This window comes from Hipposideros armiger, unplaced genomic scaffold (assembly GCF_001890085.2).
Source record: "Hipposideros armiger isolate ML-2016 unplaced genomic scaffold, ASM189008v1 scaffold_84, whole genome shotgun sequence".
Lineage (NCBI taxonomy): Eukaryota > Metazoa > Chordata > Mammalia > Chiroptera > Hipposideridae > Hipposideros > Hipposideros armiger.
Genome location: NW_017731434.1, coordinates 189,200 through 204,632, shown reverse-complemented (window position 1 = coordinate 204,632; position 15,433 = coordinate 189,200). Strand labels below are relative to the sequence as shown.

Genomic DNA, 15,433 nt, shown 5'->3' with positions numbered 1-15,433 from the left:
GACTATATGTATATATATAATTATAGTTGACATACAGTATTATTCAACATCAGTTTCAGAAATACAATGCGGTGGTCAGGCCTCTACATTGACTATGAAGTGGACTCCCCTAAAGGACATGGGTCCATCTGGCCCCCTAATAAATACTTACAACATGGGACTTGCCATATATGTATCACTCTACATTAGCATCCGCCCTGTTGAAGGCTTTGTTCACTAAACTAATGAGAGGCTGTGTGGCCAAATACTAGAGCTAATAGTTTTCATTCAGACAAAAAAAATTGGGCAGCTCTACTGGTTTGGATTATAGCATATTTCTAAAGTTACCCTTTGACTATTATGTGGAAAACCTAAGGTCTGGCTTACCACTTCTAAAGATGATGTCAAACAAAAAAATGAAACAGAGTAGGATACCAAGGGCATGGTGACTTGTCTGTAAATCTAAAGAGGTTTTTGGTATAATCCTTGAAATGGAGCCTACTTATAATTAACAATATATAATATAGACAAAACAGACACTTGTTCAGGTATAGAATAGTATTGGTAGTATAGGAATAGATTGATCATATAATAACGAGCCTGTGTTAACAATATGCTTTAATAAAAAACTTGGAATATCTTTCAAAGTTAAGGCCTCTGATTTCCATAATACATAATGTGAAAACAAGCGCAATCTTCAGAACGCTAACTAGTTTGGAAACTGAAACAATGAAGGGTGGAAAATGAATCTTGATTTTCAAAGACAGAAGAGCTTAGTATAAAATATTTACCCCTGGTCTGGAAAGAAGATAGAAAAAATAAATTGTTACCTTTGTTACCATTTCTCAATTTTTCAATGTTAAATTATCATCTCTTTTGGGGGAAATAAATATCTCGTACAATCATCCATCCGATATTTGACAACCATGTACTTACTATTTAGTTTGTCAATTACAGGGAGCCTCATAGCTCCTCAGTTAATCTATTATGATGTTCAGTTAACACGATGATAATTTTTTATTATATTTGTATGAAATTTATTAATATACAGAGGCTCTTCACTATTATTGATAAGTTTTTCTTAGCTTCTCCACTCAATACCATCAAAGGAGAGCTCTTTCATTCCTATATTGGTTCTCTGGCTTATCATAATGTAGAATCAACAAAATAGATGTGCCTGAGTAAAGATACAATTATTCTTACAAGATGGTTATATTTATGCCTTTTGTGTGTGTGTGTGGAGCACATTGAACAATGGTAGAAAAGATGAGACTAAAAAATTCAGAGTTGAAGTTGATGTACATGATAAAGAATTTAGAAGAAGGGGATGGGAGATTTGTAAAGAGTTACTGAATGAAAAGCTTTGGAGTAGCTATAGAATAAGGATGGTTTAAAGGTAAAGGAAAGGAATGTTGAAAAGTGCTGCTTGGAATAGAGTCCTTTAGAAAACACAAAATGGGGGTTTTCTTTTAAAATTATATCTGGTTGTTGGACTCTCAAAAAAAAAGGAACTTTCGTTTTATATTATATTGAATCAAAGTTCTCAAACTTCCATTTAATCCTTCTCGTACTTCTCTTTGGTACTATTTGTTCCACTTTTAAGAATTATTGAGTATCTGCTCAGTGCCAGGGTCCATTCTTGGTACCGAGTAAACAAGGCAAGCAAAGTCCTCTCCCTTGTGGACTAGATTAAAAATAATAATAAAAAACAAAATAAAATGAAAAACCCAAGTGTAAACCAAGTAAACAACAAAGTTGTGATAAATGTTATGCATGAAATACATAGAATGCTGAGGTAGAGAATAGTAGGAAGAATGTTTTTCTGAAGAGATAATATGGAACGTTAAGACCTGAAGGATGAGAAGTTATCCTTGCAGAGTCTGTGAAGGAGAGAGTTCTAGGCAGAGGGAAGAGATTGCACAAGGACCTAAGGCATGTGATTGCTTCTTTTATTTGAGTTGGGTTCAAGGGTTTCAGTGAAATTCAGTGTGGCCAGGGTCTAATGAGCAAAGTCAAGTAGAGTGAGATGGATTTGGCTGTGTGGTCAAGGGCCATATTTTGCTGTTTTTTTGTAGCTCGCAGTAAGGACTGAACATCTTGGACAGCCAACAGGGGTTTTAAAGCTAAAGGGAAAATATAATCAGATTTACCTTTTGACAAATGTAAATGTCTTGTAAGAGCCAGGGTGAAGGCTCTATTTGTGGTTGGAAGGGATGATGATAGCTTAGACTAGAGAAGTAAAGTGAAAATGGAGAGAAGTGAACAGATTTGAAATGCATGTATTTAGGAGACAGAATTGCCAAAATTTGCCAATGGTTTAGATTGAGGGTTTCAGAAAAAGGTTAAATTACAGAACAAATTCAATGATTTTATGGTTTGAACAAGAGAATGGTATCATTTTACAAGATAAGTAAGATGGAAATTGGAGGAGGTGAGAAGCCTGAATCTCTCTTTGTTACCTCATTTCTATTCTGGAGTTAGTCATGGCTTATTTATAACGACTTTAAAAATAGTTCAGTATGTAGGCTGCTGCCTTTTCATGTTCCAGGTTATCAATAATCATTTGAAAATGTGTTGCCCTGATCTGATACAGTGTTTCAGTTATAGTTCTGATCAGAAATGAATATGGTAAAACTCATTTCCCACACTTGATGAAATGCTTAATACAGCTTAGCACGAGGTCATCACACAATGAACTTGTAACTAACTTATTCTTAACTAAATATCTTAGTCTCTTATCACCCAGGTTTTAAAATTACATTGTGTATTGCAGTAATTAAATGAATTTTGCCCACTGCAATATTTATTCCTATTAAACGTCATTTGTTTAACTTGACCTAATACTTCAATCTATTGATAATGTTTTAAACTTCTCTCTGGTGTTAACTGATTTTTTTCTTTTAGTACCTACTTCGCATGAAAATTTGATAAGCATTTTGTTTATGTTTTTATTCAAATCATTCATATAAATATTGATCAGGATAGGACTAAGAACAAGTCCACATATAGGTTGGCATCATTTTATTACCCTTACTCTTTTCCATGTGATAACTCAACATCTCTAACCTCCACCTAATTGTACTGTCTTTTCGTAAAGAGTAAAAGCATTTGCCAAATATTCCTGAAATGCAGGTTTATCATATCAAGGATATTTGAACATGAATTAATTTTGACCCTATTAAAAATGCTATTATGTCTGATGTATTTAGTGTGTTGTCATACTGCTCTTTGGTGATGACTCCTTTTCTAGATACTAACTTCCTTAAAATATTTTCTAAAATTATTGAGGATTAGTGTTAGATTTAAGGTACTTTAATTAATGGAATATACTTTCTGTTATTGAAAACAAGATATTTATTAGATTATCCCCAGCCTTCTGATAATTTTTCCTTCTCCATGATTTCAAAAATCAATCAAAAAGTGGGCATATCCTTCCTTTTCCTTCTTGCAGTACATATAACAGAAAACCCCATTTTATGTATGTTGGCAGCCTGTGTAAACCTTCAGATAGGGCTTTAAACTCTGATCATCTTCCCATAGATTTGTTTCACTGCACATATGCACCCTTTGTTATGAGTTCTTCTTTTATAAAAGCCAAGGAAGAGAAGTTTATTTTAAATTATAACAAATGGTAACATGTAGATATAAGAAAAAGGGTAAGTGGGAGAACTAAAGAAAATCTGTTCCTGAAAGCAACTAACTAGTTATTTATTTAATTTCAGGACTTTTAAATTTCATGATTTTATAAATTAACTTTATTTGTGACAGAGATTGGATACTCAGATTTGACAGATAGATACATACTTTTTGCTTTAATTTTCTTATTTTATTAGGGAAAGGTAAAGGAATAAGTACTAGTAAAAACAATCATTTACATATCTTTACTTCCACTTTAATTATTTTCTTATGGATAGAATGTAAGTGTGAGATCTAGAAGGAAAAAAAGGATTTATTGCTATGGTTGAAATAAAATTTGAGCTGATTCTTAACATATGATGAATTGCATTGTTAGGAGGGAGAGACAGAGATAAATGACCAAAAGAGAGCAAAATTCATAGAAGTAAGAAGATAGAAGAATGATGATGTAATTTGAAGTGTTAAGGTGGTACAAGTTGAAGAGGATTGATGGGCAAATTTGAGGTTGAAAAAGCAGTTGGAATTGATTGCTACAGATTTGGTTACAAAACAGTTGTCTACATTTTTTTGTCATACTTTGCTAAATAGAAAGAATTGAACCCAGATGAAAATAGAAGCAACATTATTTGAAGTCATATTTTGTTAATGTGTTGATGTTGTATATTATTATATTATAATTTTTCTTGACAACCTTAAGAAAATAATTTCTAACTATAAAGAGACTATGTAAGAGAATATGTAACTGCTTATTTGTTTTTCTGGCAAAAAGTAGTATTTTGGTCACGTAAATACTTAAAAGAAATTGTGTTGTGTAAGAATTGATTAGTGAGAAATTTTTTTCCTGAAGATTGAAAACAGATTTATTCTAGTTCCAGTTAGTACCTGTCATGAACATTAAAAAAAATTATTGCACAATGAGTCACTGCATAGAGACACATTGTTTTCAATAAATAAATTGGAGAGCATCACATGTAAAATTTAATAGATGGAAACTCAAAGATATTTAATTAATTATATTTCTATTGTGGGTGATAGGAATTTGATAAGAAAATTGTAAATGCAGGGGACCAAGACATATATGAGTATATCCAGATGTCTCTGCTAAATTGTAGACTAAAGGGTGTTTGTATAAGTGCACAGGTCAACATAGGGGGAATATGACAGTGGGCTCTCTATTTCAAAATTCTATCAGGTGACACGTATTAGAGAGTTTATGTGAATTCCCTTTCCTTGGATGAAGTAGTGCTATTCACCAAAACTAGAAGTAAGTATTAATAGGTTTGGAGGAAAGATATGAGTTCATTTCTCTTGAGCATGTGATGTCTGTGAGATTTTCCAGGGTGAAAGAGCATGGTTGTTATGGATATTATATAAATTAATATATGTAAAGAACTTTAAAACAATGGCAAATGATAAGTACTTTGCAAGTATTTCATAAACAAATATACAAAAACAAACATCTCAGGTATATCTATATGAAGATATATACAGAGGGTGCCAAAAAAATGTATACACATTTTAAGCAAGGAAAACCTATATTAAAATTGTAATACTCAATATATACCAATAACAAAAGATAAATACAAGTCATGTTTGACTTCTGAAATTATAAGAGGTGCTCAAAGTGGTTACCATCAGCGTAATTTTAATAGTTTTTTTCCTTTTTAAAAATGTGTATACGTTTTTTTTGGCACCGTGTGTGTGTGTGTGTGTGTGTGTGTGTGTGTGTGTGTGTTATATTCAAATATATATATATATATATATATATATATATATATATATTCGTTAGTCTTCAGAATTTAGACCAGTGGTTCTCATCAAGGAAAGCATAATATCATGAGAAGGTTTCTCAAAATACAAACATATATACCCTCCCAAGATTCTGACTTTTTTCAGAGCAGTGGCAGACTGTTGATTGCCTTCCAATATCTGTCTTTTTCTTCTTTCTTCATAACAGACTCCCGATTTTACCCCAGGCAGCAAAGTACCTAGCACAAAAGGCTGTATTTCTTACCCTATCCTTTGTAGCCATGGGTGGCCAATGAGATAAAAACAGAAGCTATTGGAAAGACCCCTGAGAAAGTTTAAGGCACATGTACTGTGCCCTTTTCTCATTTTACTCTGTCCTCCATCTTGCTGACCAAAATACAGACATGGTGTTTTTGAGTGCTAGTAGCTATATTGATTCATGAGTAAACCTTGAGTGTAGGAGGCATGTAGATGTAGTAGGATAGAGATGATAGCTTTTGAAAGAGCGTGGAGTCCTGATGACCTGGTAGATTCTCAGTACCAGTCCTGGATGGATTTTGAAGAGACAGAGAGATACCACAGCATTAATTATTAAAACATTCCCAGTTTACAGACATTGTACAGTTTACATCTGACAGTGCCCCCATTCTCCATGCAGCTGCTTTCAATATTCTATTGGGTTACCGGAAAAGTCATGACGCATTTTTGCAATGAAAAACAGAAAAAAATACGTCATGACTTTTCTGACAACCCAATACTTGTTATTCCTTCCATACATATCTTATTCCATTTGTACTTTTAAGACCTGTGATAACTCTGGTTCCATTTCTCTTTTTCCTATGTTACTACCTTTTAGTGTTTTGCAAAATAATTCTGTACCCTCTTTCTTACTCTGAATCTTCCTTCAGGCTTTCTGGGCAACACGAAATATTAAACACTTCTCTTGGTTAATTCCTTATTTCTCCTCCCCCTTCATTCCTTCAGCCGAGGCAGCCCCCGACAGGTTCACCTTTCGCTTACTGTCTCTTAGAGCATTGTCCAAAGTATATCATTAACTATTAATAGAAGAACAATTTATCAAAATCACACATAGTGGAACTCTTTTTTTCCTAATTCTGCCTATCCCACAGGTTTTAGTTGTTTTTAAAATGAAAATCAATCATGATGTATAATACATGTGAGAATTCTTTGAGAATTCTAAAGCATATATAAGAAATATTATCATTGGGGCCATTGCTTTTATTTTGTTTCCACAGAAGATACATTCTCCTGTTGATTTAGAAAATTTTAGTGAACAGAGAAAGCATGTTTCTTCTATTGCATATGAATTAGAAACAAAAGATATTGGCATAAAATCAAAAAAATCAAGACATCTCATTCAAGGTTAGTTATATGAATTTTTAAACTATAATTAGTGAATAGATTTTGATGCAGAGTAATTAAATTCAGTAGAAATTGGACATGTTAATTTTGAACTACAAATATGACTGCATGAAATATATGTTGAACATTCTAGATAAAATATCCATACCTCACTCAACATTTTATAAATATACATATTCACAAAGTTATTTCATGTGTATCAAGGGTCTAATTTTGTATAGAAATTGGTAATTAGGAGAAATATGTGTTAGCAACTTTGTTACTATAAAGTTATGTTAGCATGGTACCTTTTTCAGGAATCTGTCTAGTATGTGATCAATTTAATTATTTCAATTAAATAATGATATTAAATTTTCTTTAGGCTTTGAACATAATTATTTTTGTTACATAAAAATACACTTGATCTTATTATTAATAAATTTTGGTTATCAAGTGTGTACTTGTTTTTATTTTGTTTTTGCATAACTTTTTCTGATAAAATTATATTACGATGAGATGATATTTTTGTCCTTACCTCTGTCATTCACAGAAGAATTATAAAGTCATTTTTGTAAAAACATTTCAAGGTTTCATAAATTTTATCAAGAGTTTCTCTTAAGCTTTTTAAAAATAATTGCACTAAGAACATTTAACATGAGACCTATCTATCCTCTTACCAGATTTTTAACTGTATAATACAGTATTGTTAACTATAGGCACAATGTTGTACAGCACATCTCTATAATTTTTCCTTCTTGTGTAAATGAAAGTTTATACCCATTGAACAGCAACTTCCTAACTTTACTCCCTCCAGATTTTTAATTCTTAAATCCTCAAGGCTTTCTCTTTTTAAAAACTCATGGTGGTGTCTTTATCCTTGCCGATTTTTTCTTTGTATATCAACTGATCTAACTCCGCTAGATCCTCATCTGTCAGTGGCTTTGTTTTTTATTTCATCGGTTTTCCATTAGTTTCATGAACTATATATTTCACAAAGCTCTGTATCTTTTATTTAAAAGCAATTTTATTTTTATCCAGCTATTCAATTCCTAGGCTTATACACCAAAATAGAAGGAAAAATAGTAGTGCCATGCTCCATACTCCCAATTCATTCTTCCTGCGACTCCAAGGAGATATTATTTAATAATTATAGATGACTCTTCTGTTTACTTTTATGTTTCCAAATAACATGTTTATTTTGCTAAACTTTCTTTCAATTTTAGATAGTATCTAAAAGTTTCCACTGGTGAAATATAGAGATTTAATTCTCTTGTAAATCCTTCCTAATATACTTACATATCCCCTCTATTATCCCAGTAGAATTATATTATCATTATTTGGAGGTTAACTAATGCTTAATGTTTTAATAATTATGACTATGTAAATACGACTCACAGCTGAGCCACACAGGATACTAGGAATATTTTTGCTTTCTTATACTATTTTTTGAAAAATTGCTTGAAAACCTCATACCATTCGAACCACTACAATCCCTAAGCGCGCGCGTGCGCGCGCGTGTGTGTGTGTGTGTGTGTGTGTGTGTGTGTGTGTGTGTGTGTGTGTATTTTTTTTTCCAAGATATTTCTGCTTGAGCCCTTCATTTTGCTGATTTATTCAGGACTGCGTCCTCTCTAAATCTGCTGTTAGCAGCTATAATTTCTTCAACTGTGATCTTGAGATTTCTTTTGTCTCGATGCTGTATTGAGACCATTATTTCCAGGATTCTGTATCATGTTCTTTCTTGGTTTATTTTCTTATTTTAGTGCAGTTTTCTTCAGTAGTTTACTGAGAAATTATACATGGGAGGTAAATTGTTTAAAACCTTGAAAGCCTAAACATCTTTATGCTACATTTAATATTTGGATGATTTTACTGTGTAGAACTTCTTTCAGAATTTTTTCAGAATTGCTTTATTGTCTTCCAGCTTCTAGTGTTACCTTTGAGAAGTCCATTGCCTTTTAGTTCTTAGTTGATGTATATGAACTTCTGTTTATTGTTTTTCCAGTGCAACTGGAAGCTTCTAGCATTTTCTCTTTTATTACAGGTGTTCTGCAATTTCACAATGATTTGTCTCATAGATACTTGTTTGTTTGCTAGTGGGAATTTTCTTTCCATTCAATTTATTGTGGCTTTTCAATCTGAGAAAATATCCCTCAGTTCTAGGTATTTCTTTTGTGGTTTTTTTTGTGTGTGTGTGTGTGTGTGACAAAATATATATAACACAAAACTTACCATTTTAACAATTTCGAACTGTATGTTAACTATGTTTACAGTGTTGTGTAGCTATCATTACCATCCATTTGTAGAACCTTTTCATCTTCAGCTAAAACTCTGTACCCGTTAAATACTAACTCCCAATTTTCCCCTCCCTCAGCCCCTGAAAACCACTATTGTCCTTTGTCTCTAGAGTTTTCTTACTCTAGATATTTCATGTAAATGGAGTGATACAATATTTGTCCTTTTGTGACTGTCTTATTTCACTTAGCATAGTCTGTAAAGTTCATCTATGTTGTAGCATGTCAAAACTTTTTCGTTATTAAGGCTGAATAATATTGAATTATATGCAGACATCACATTTTGCTTATCCATTTATCTATTGATTGACAATTGGGTTGCTTCCACACTTCAGGTATTGGGAATAATGCTGCTATGAACATGGTGTACAGATGTCTCTTTGAGACAATAGTTTCAATTGTTTTGGGTATATCCCCTAAGGAGGAATTGCTGGAAGATCACATAATGTTTTTAATTTTTTGAGGAACAACCATAGTGTTTTCTACAGCAGCTGTACCATTCTACATTTTCAAATACAGTTCACAAGGTTTCCAGTTTCTCCACATCCTAGTCAATACTTGTTCTTTTCTTTTTCTTTTTTTTTTTGATAGCCATCCTAATGTGTGTATGTGGTTTTGATTTGCATTTTCCTAATGATTAGTGATGTTAATTATATTTTTCTGTTCTTTTTGGCCATTTGTATATCTTCTTTGGATAAATACCTATTTTAAGTTCTTTGCCTAGTCTCTAAGTGGATTGTTGGCTTTTTGTTGTTGTCGGATTGTAGAATTTCTTTATGTATTCTTAATATCAATCCCTTATCATATATATGATGCACAAATATTTTTTTTCTATTCTGTGGGTTGCCTTTTTTTTTTTTTAGCTGAGCCATCCTGTCACCTGTTGGCAGCTCCACAGCAACTCAGCTTGGGCTGGGAATCGAACTGCTGTTGCTCAGAGCTCGCATTCTTGAGGGAGCTCTTAACCAACTGCGCCACTTGTCCGGCCCTGTGGGTTACCTTTTACTTTGTTGATAGTGTCCTTTAATATGCACAAACATTTCTAATTTTTATGAAGTCCAAGGTATTTATTTTTTCTTGTGTTGCATGTGTTTTTGGTGTCATATCCAAGAAATTGCAAAATCCAGTATCATGAAGTTTTTGCCCTGTGTTTTCTTCTAAGAGTTTTATAGTTTTAGCTCTTATGTTTAGGAATTTGATCCATTTGGTGTTAAATTCTGTATATAGTGTAAAGTAAGGGTCCGGCTTTACATTGTTGAGGTGGAATCCAGTTTTTCCACACGGTTTGTTGAAAAGACTAGCCTTTCCCCTAGGTTGTTGGTCTTTATACACATGTTGAAAATCATAGACCATAAATGCAAGAGTTTATTTCTAGGCTCTTACTATTTTTCATTAATCTATATGTATGTCTTTATATCAGAACCACAGTTTTGATTACCATAGCTTTGTATTGAGTTTTGAAATGAGGAGGTTTGGCTCTTTGAGGCTCCTTGAAATTCCATATGAATTTTAGGATAGATTTTCTGTTTCTACAAAAAATGCCATTGGTGTTTTGATAGGGATTGCATTGAATTTGTAGATTACAGTAGTAGGTTAACAATTAAGTCTTCTGGTACATGAACACAGGGTGTCTTTCCATTTATTTGTGTCATTTTAAATTTCTTTCAGCAACATACTGTAGGTTTTAGTGTGCAAATCTTTCACTTCATTGGTTAAGTTGGTTCTGTGTGTTTTATTCCTCTTGAAACTATTGTAAATTGAATTGTTTTTTTAATCTCCTTTGTGGATTCCTCATTGTTAATGTATATATAGAAACCAAATGATGTTTGTATATTGGTTTTATATCTTGTAACTTTGCTGAATTTGTCTCTTTTAATGTGTGTGTGTGTGTGTGTGTGTGTAATTTTTAAGGTTTTTCAGATATAAGATTCTGTTCTCTATGAACAGAGATCATTTTAATTCTTCCTTTTTAATTTGCATGTCTTTTAATTTTTTCCTAAATGCTCTGACTAGGACTCCCAGTATTATAATAAATACAACTGGTGAAAGCAGTCATCCTTGATTTATTCCTGATCTTAGAGGAAAATTTGTCAGTGTTTTACCATTATTGAATATGATGTTATCTGTGGGGGGTTTTTATATGACCTTTTTATGTTGTGGTAATTTTCTTCTATTCCTTGTTAGTCGAGTGTTTTTTTGTTTTGTTTTTATCATCGAAGGGTGCTAAATTTTGTCAGTTTTTTCTGCATTGATTTAGATGTTCATATGTTTTTTCTTCTTTTTTTTTGTTAGTGTAAAGTAGTCCCCCCTTATCAATGCGGGATATGTTTGAAGAACCCCAGTGGATATCTGAAACCTTGGATAGTACTGAACCCTATATATACTATGTTTTTCCTATACATGCATATCTGTGATAAACTTTAATTTATAAATTAGGCATAGTAAGCGATTAACAACAATAAATAATAAAATTAGAACAATTATCACAATATACTGTAATAAGAGTTATGTGAACGTGGTGTTGCACACAAAATTTCTTACTGTACTATACCCACCTGATTCGTTTTTGTTCAGATCTCCTATTGAACCTCTCTTTTGGATTTTTCAAATTTGTTATTTTATTTTTCTTCACCATAATTTCTGTTTGATCCTTTTTATCATTTCTATTTCTTTGTTGATATTCTTATTTTGTTCATATATTATTTTACCTATTTCCTTTCTTTCTTTGTCCATCTTTTTTGTTGTTTCTTTGAGCATATTTAAAAGGCATTTAAGGTCTTTGTAAGTCTGGCGTGTGTTTCTTCAGGAACAAAGTCTGGGGATTTATTTTGTCCCTTGTTACCCTGTTCTTTGTATGTCTGTGATTGTTGAAAATTGGGAATTTGTAAAATGGACATCTCTTCCAATCTTTGAAGACTTGTGTGGAAGACTTGCTGTTTAGCTACCCTCTGAGCCTTAAGGTCAGCTCCGGATGAAGGCTCAAGTTCTTCTTAGGTCCTTTGTGGGTGTGATCCTGCCTGACCATTATGTGTGTGGTTCTTTTCTTTTGATTTCCCCCAGGTGCTTTAAGTGTCTTAATTTCCCAAAGAATCCCTCCCCAGCTTTATTTTGAGGCCTTAGATTTTCTATTGTATTTTGCTGCCCACAATTGTTTTTCCCAGGAGTCTGTGGATCTGCAGTTTTCCTGAAGTTTTTAATGCACCATGGTCCCCACCACGGCCTCCTGTTGTTTCCAGCCTGTGATCCAACTATATTGCCATGCCTCCTCGGGCTTTGAGTCAGGTGAGACAGAAACTGCTCCCTCAAGCAGCCCAGACACAGGCTATAACATCCCAGATAAGTTCTGCTTTGCTCTTTCCATCCTAAGTGAGACAAACTAAAAATAGGCCACTTCCCCCTGACTGTGCTGCACCACACTGGGGAAGGCAGGGAGAAGGGCAAGTAAAAATGTGTGGAATTTCTTACTGTTTTAAAAGTGGCTTTTTCTTGATTGAATGTTTACTTACTTCCATAAATCTCTGACTCATTTCCAGAGTTTCTATGAAGTTATTTTAGTAATTCTGTAGCTATTTGATATTTCTGTGGGAGAATAAGGGCATGGGGCTTCCTAGTCTACCATCTTCAAGACTTATTATTTTTGTATTTATTTTATTATTTTTTCCGTTCCATTTTCTTTTTTTTAATCTTTATTAAATTTATTGGGATGACATTGGTTAGTAAAATTATATAGGTTTCAAGTGTGCATGTGTCTATAATACATCATCTGTATATCACATTGTGTGCTCACCACCCAGAGTTGGTTCTCCTTCCATTGCCTTACATTTGACCCCCTTTACTCTTCCCCCCTCACCCCTTACCCTCTGGTAACCACTAAACTGTTGTCTGTGTCTATGATTTTTGTTTGTTTGTTTGTCTTGTTCTCTTACTAGAATTCCTATTATTCAGATGGACCTGGACTGATCCTCTAACTTTCCTCTTTTTTATTACTTATTTCCTCATCTCTTTTTTTATATTTGTTGTCTTTTCTGGGATATTTACTCAATTTTTTCTTCTACTTTTGTTTTTTAATTATGTCATTAAATTTCTAAAATATATACAGCTGTTGTTGGTTCATAGATGCAGTATCCTCTCTACATCACTGAGGATATTAATACCATACAGATTTGGTTTTTGGTTTGCTTTTGTGGGTAGTTTTCCTGCATGTTTTATTCTCCTATTCCCCCAGTTATTTTATTCTTAAAGCCTGTGTGAAAAATGCTGCTGATCCTTGTTTTTTTTCACCCGTATTTACAAATAGTGTTCTAAAATACAATACTTAGAAACTGTGCTCATATATGTGTTTGAGTTTTATTGATTTGTGAGCTTTATTGTAGGATAATAAAGCAAGATCCAGACTCTATCAGGAACCTGTGATACAAGGTTTCTTTAGAAGAATTTTTCTTCAATATTTCCTGTGCTGTATGAGTAACTGTCAGTGTTCTCAGCAAAACTTGATATGAGGACTTCTTTTTTATTTCCCAGTTTTCATCCTCATTCCCCATCCGTAGTTGTACCTGACGTTCCTGAATCCAGACTGTCTTTGGTTTAACTTCTCCCGAGATCCCTAGAGTGAATCTTTAGTCTCCTGTCAGGGCAGAGCGGTCTAAGAGTCACCTGGTGGTGTGTGGCTGCTGAAGGATCAGTTGATAATTGTGTCTTCCAAACAGTTCATTCAAGTATGCTTCTGCTTTCCTCGCCTTTTGGCGTTCTTCATTGTGATTCAGCTTTCCTCTTCTTTGCTTCCCCACATCAAACCTTCCATTTCAACTTTGTAGTGTCTACTGTCAGTTACCTGTTATGCATCTGCTTTCTAGCTTGCAAATGTTTTCTGCTGTTGCTGCTATTTTCTGCCTTTCTTTCTCATTGTTTTTGCTTTTTTTCTTTTTCTTTTTGATCATAGTACTGGGGTGCAAGAAGGGAGCAGAAAAAAAAAACTTATGTTTAAACTATTTAATCCATTATTTTTTACCTGAAATCTACATTGATATTTTAGATTAAACTGACTTGTACCCACATTTTACATTAAATATGTGGAAAAGTAAGAAGGGAAGAAGGAGGGGGTAGGGAGTTGTGGGACGCCTGTGTGTTCCAGGCAAGAGATACCTGAACCCTTGGAAAACATCACTCATAAATTATACAGAGTCCTGATTGACTTCCTTCTCAAGTAAATGCTTTTTGCAGCGATAAGCAATGGATAGTGAAAATTAAAATGTGTTAGCCATCCCAGTGATAGATAATGTCACACTGTAACTTTTATTTATTATTTATTTATGTATGTATTAGTGTCAGGTGGACAAAGCAATATAATAGTTAGACATTTAAATCCCTCACAAAGATTTAAATCCCTCACAAAAAATCCCCCAATCTACTATCCCTGTAACATCGTATATAGCTGTTACAATTCCATTGATTATATTACCTATCCTGTACTGTACATTCTGTGTGGGGGGGAATTATATATATATATATATATATATATATATATACACACACACACACACACACACACACACACACACACACACACACATTTGACATACAATATTATTCAACTTCAGCTTCAGGTGTACAGCACAGTGATCAGGCATCTATACAGTTCATGAAGTGGTCACCCTAATAAGACAAGTGTCCATCTGAAACCTACAAAATCTTCTCCCCATTTTCCACCCCCTCCCATCTAGCAACCATCAGTTCCCCCCACCTTATATCCCTATTTTTGTTTTGTTTGCTCATTTATTATGTTCTTTAGATTTCACATATAAGTGAGAACATATGGTATTTGTCTTTTCTGTCTCACTTACTTCACTTAGCATAATATCCTCTAGGTCCATCTATGTTGTTGCAAATAGTAACATTCTTCTGTATGGCTGAGTAATATTCCATTGTGTAAATGTACCAGTTTCTTTATCCAGTTGCCGACACATAGACATTTCAGTTGTTTTCATATCTTGGCTATAGTAAATAGTACTGCATTAAACATAGGGGTGCATATATTTTTTTGAATTAGTATTTTGGATTTCTCTGGATAGATACCCAAGAGTGGAATTACTGGGTCATACGGTAGTTCCATTTCAAGTTTTTTGAGATATCTCCATACTGATTTCCATAATGGCTTCACCAATCTGCAACCTCACCAACAGTGCACCAGGGCTCCCTTTTCTCCACAACCTCTCCAGCACTTGCTGTTTGTTGATTTATTGATGATAGCCATTCTGATCTGAGTGAGGTGGTACCTCAGTGTGGTTTTCATTAGCATTTCTCTAATGATTGGTGAGCATCTAATCAAGTTAAGCATAAAATGAAAAGGCATCCTACTGAATAGGAGAAGATATTTGCCAATGATACATCTGATAAGGGGTTAATATCCAAAATTT

General features: G+C 33.5%; 1 protein-coding gene across 1 annotated transcript in view; it reads left to right on the top strand.

Annotated features, from left to right (window-relative positions):
* LRRIQ3 (leucine rich repeats and IQ motif containing 3) overlaps window positions 1-15,433 on the top strand; it is a 162,442-nt gene that overhangs the window by 106,461 nt on the left and 40,548 nt on the right. The window contains exon 6 of the mRNA XM_019643989.1: window positions 6,621-6,747. Within this exon, the coding sequence (XP_019499534.1) occupies window positions 6,621-6,747 (127 nt within the window). The remainder of the gene's footprint in view (window positions 1-6,620; window positions 6,748-15,433) is intronic.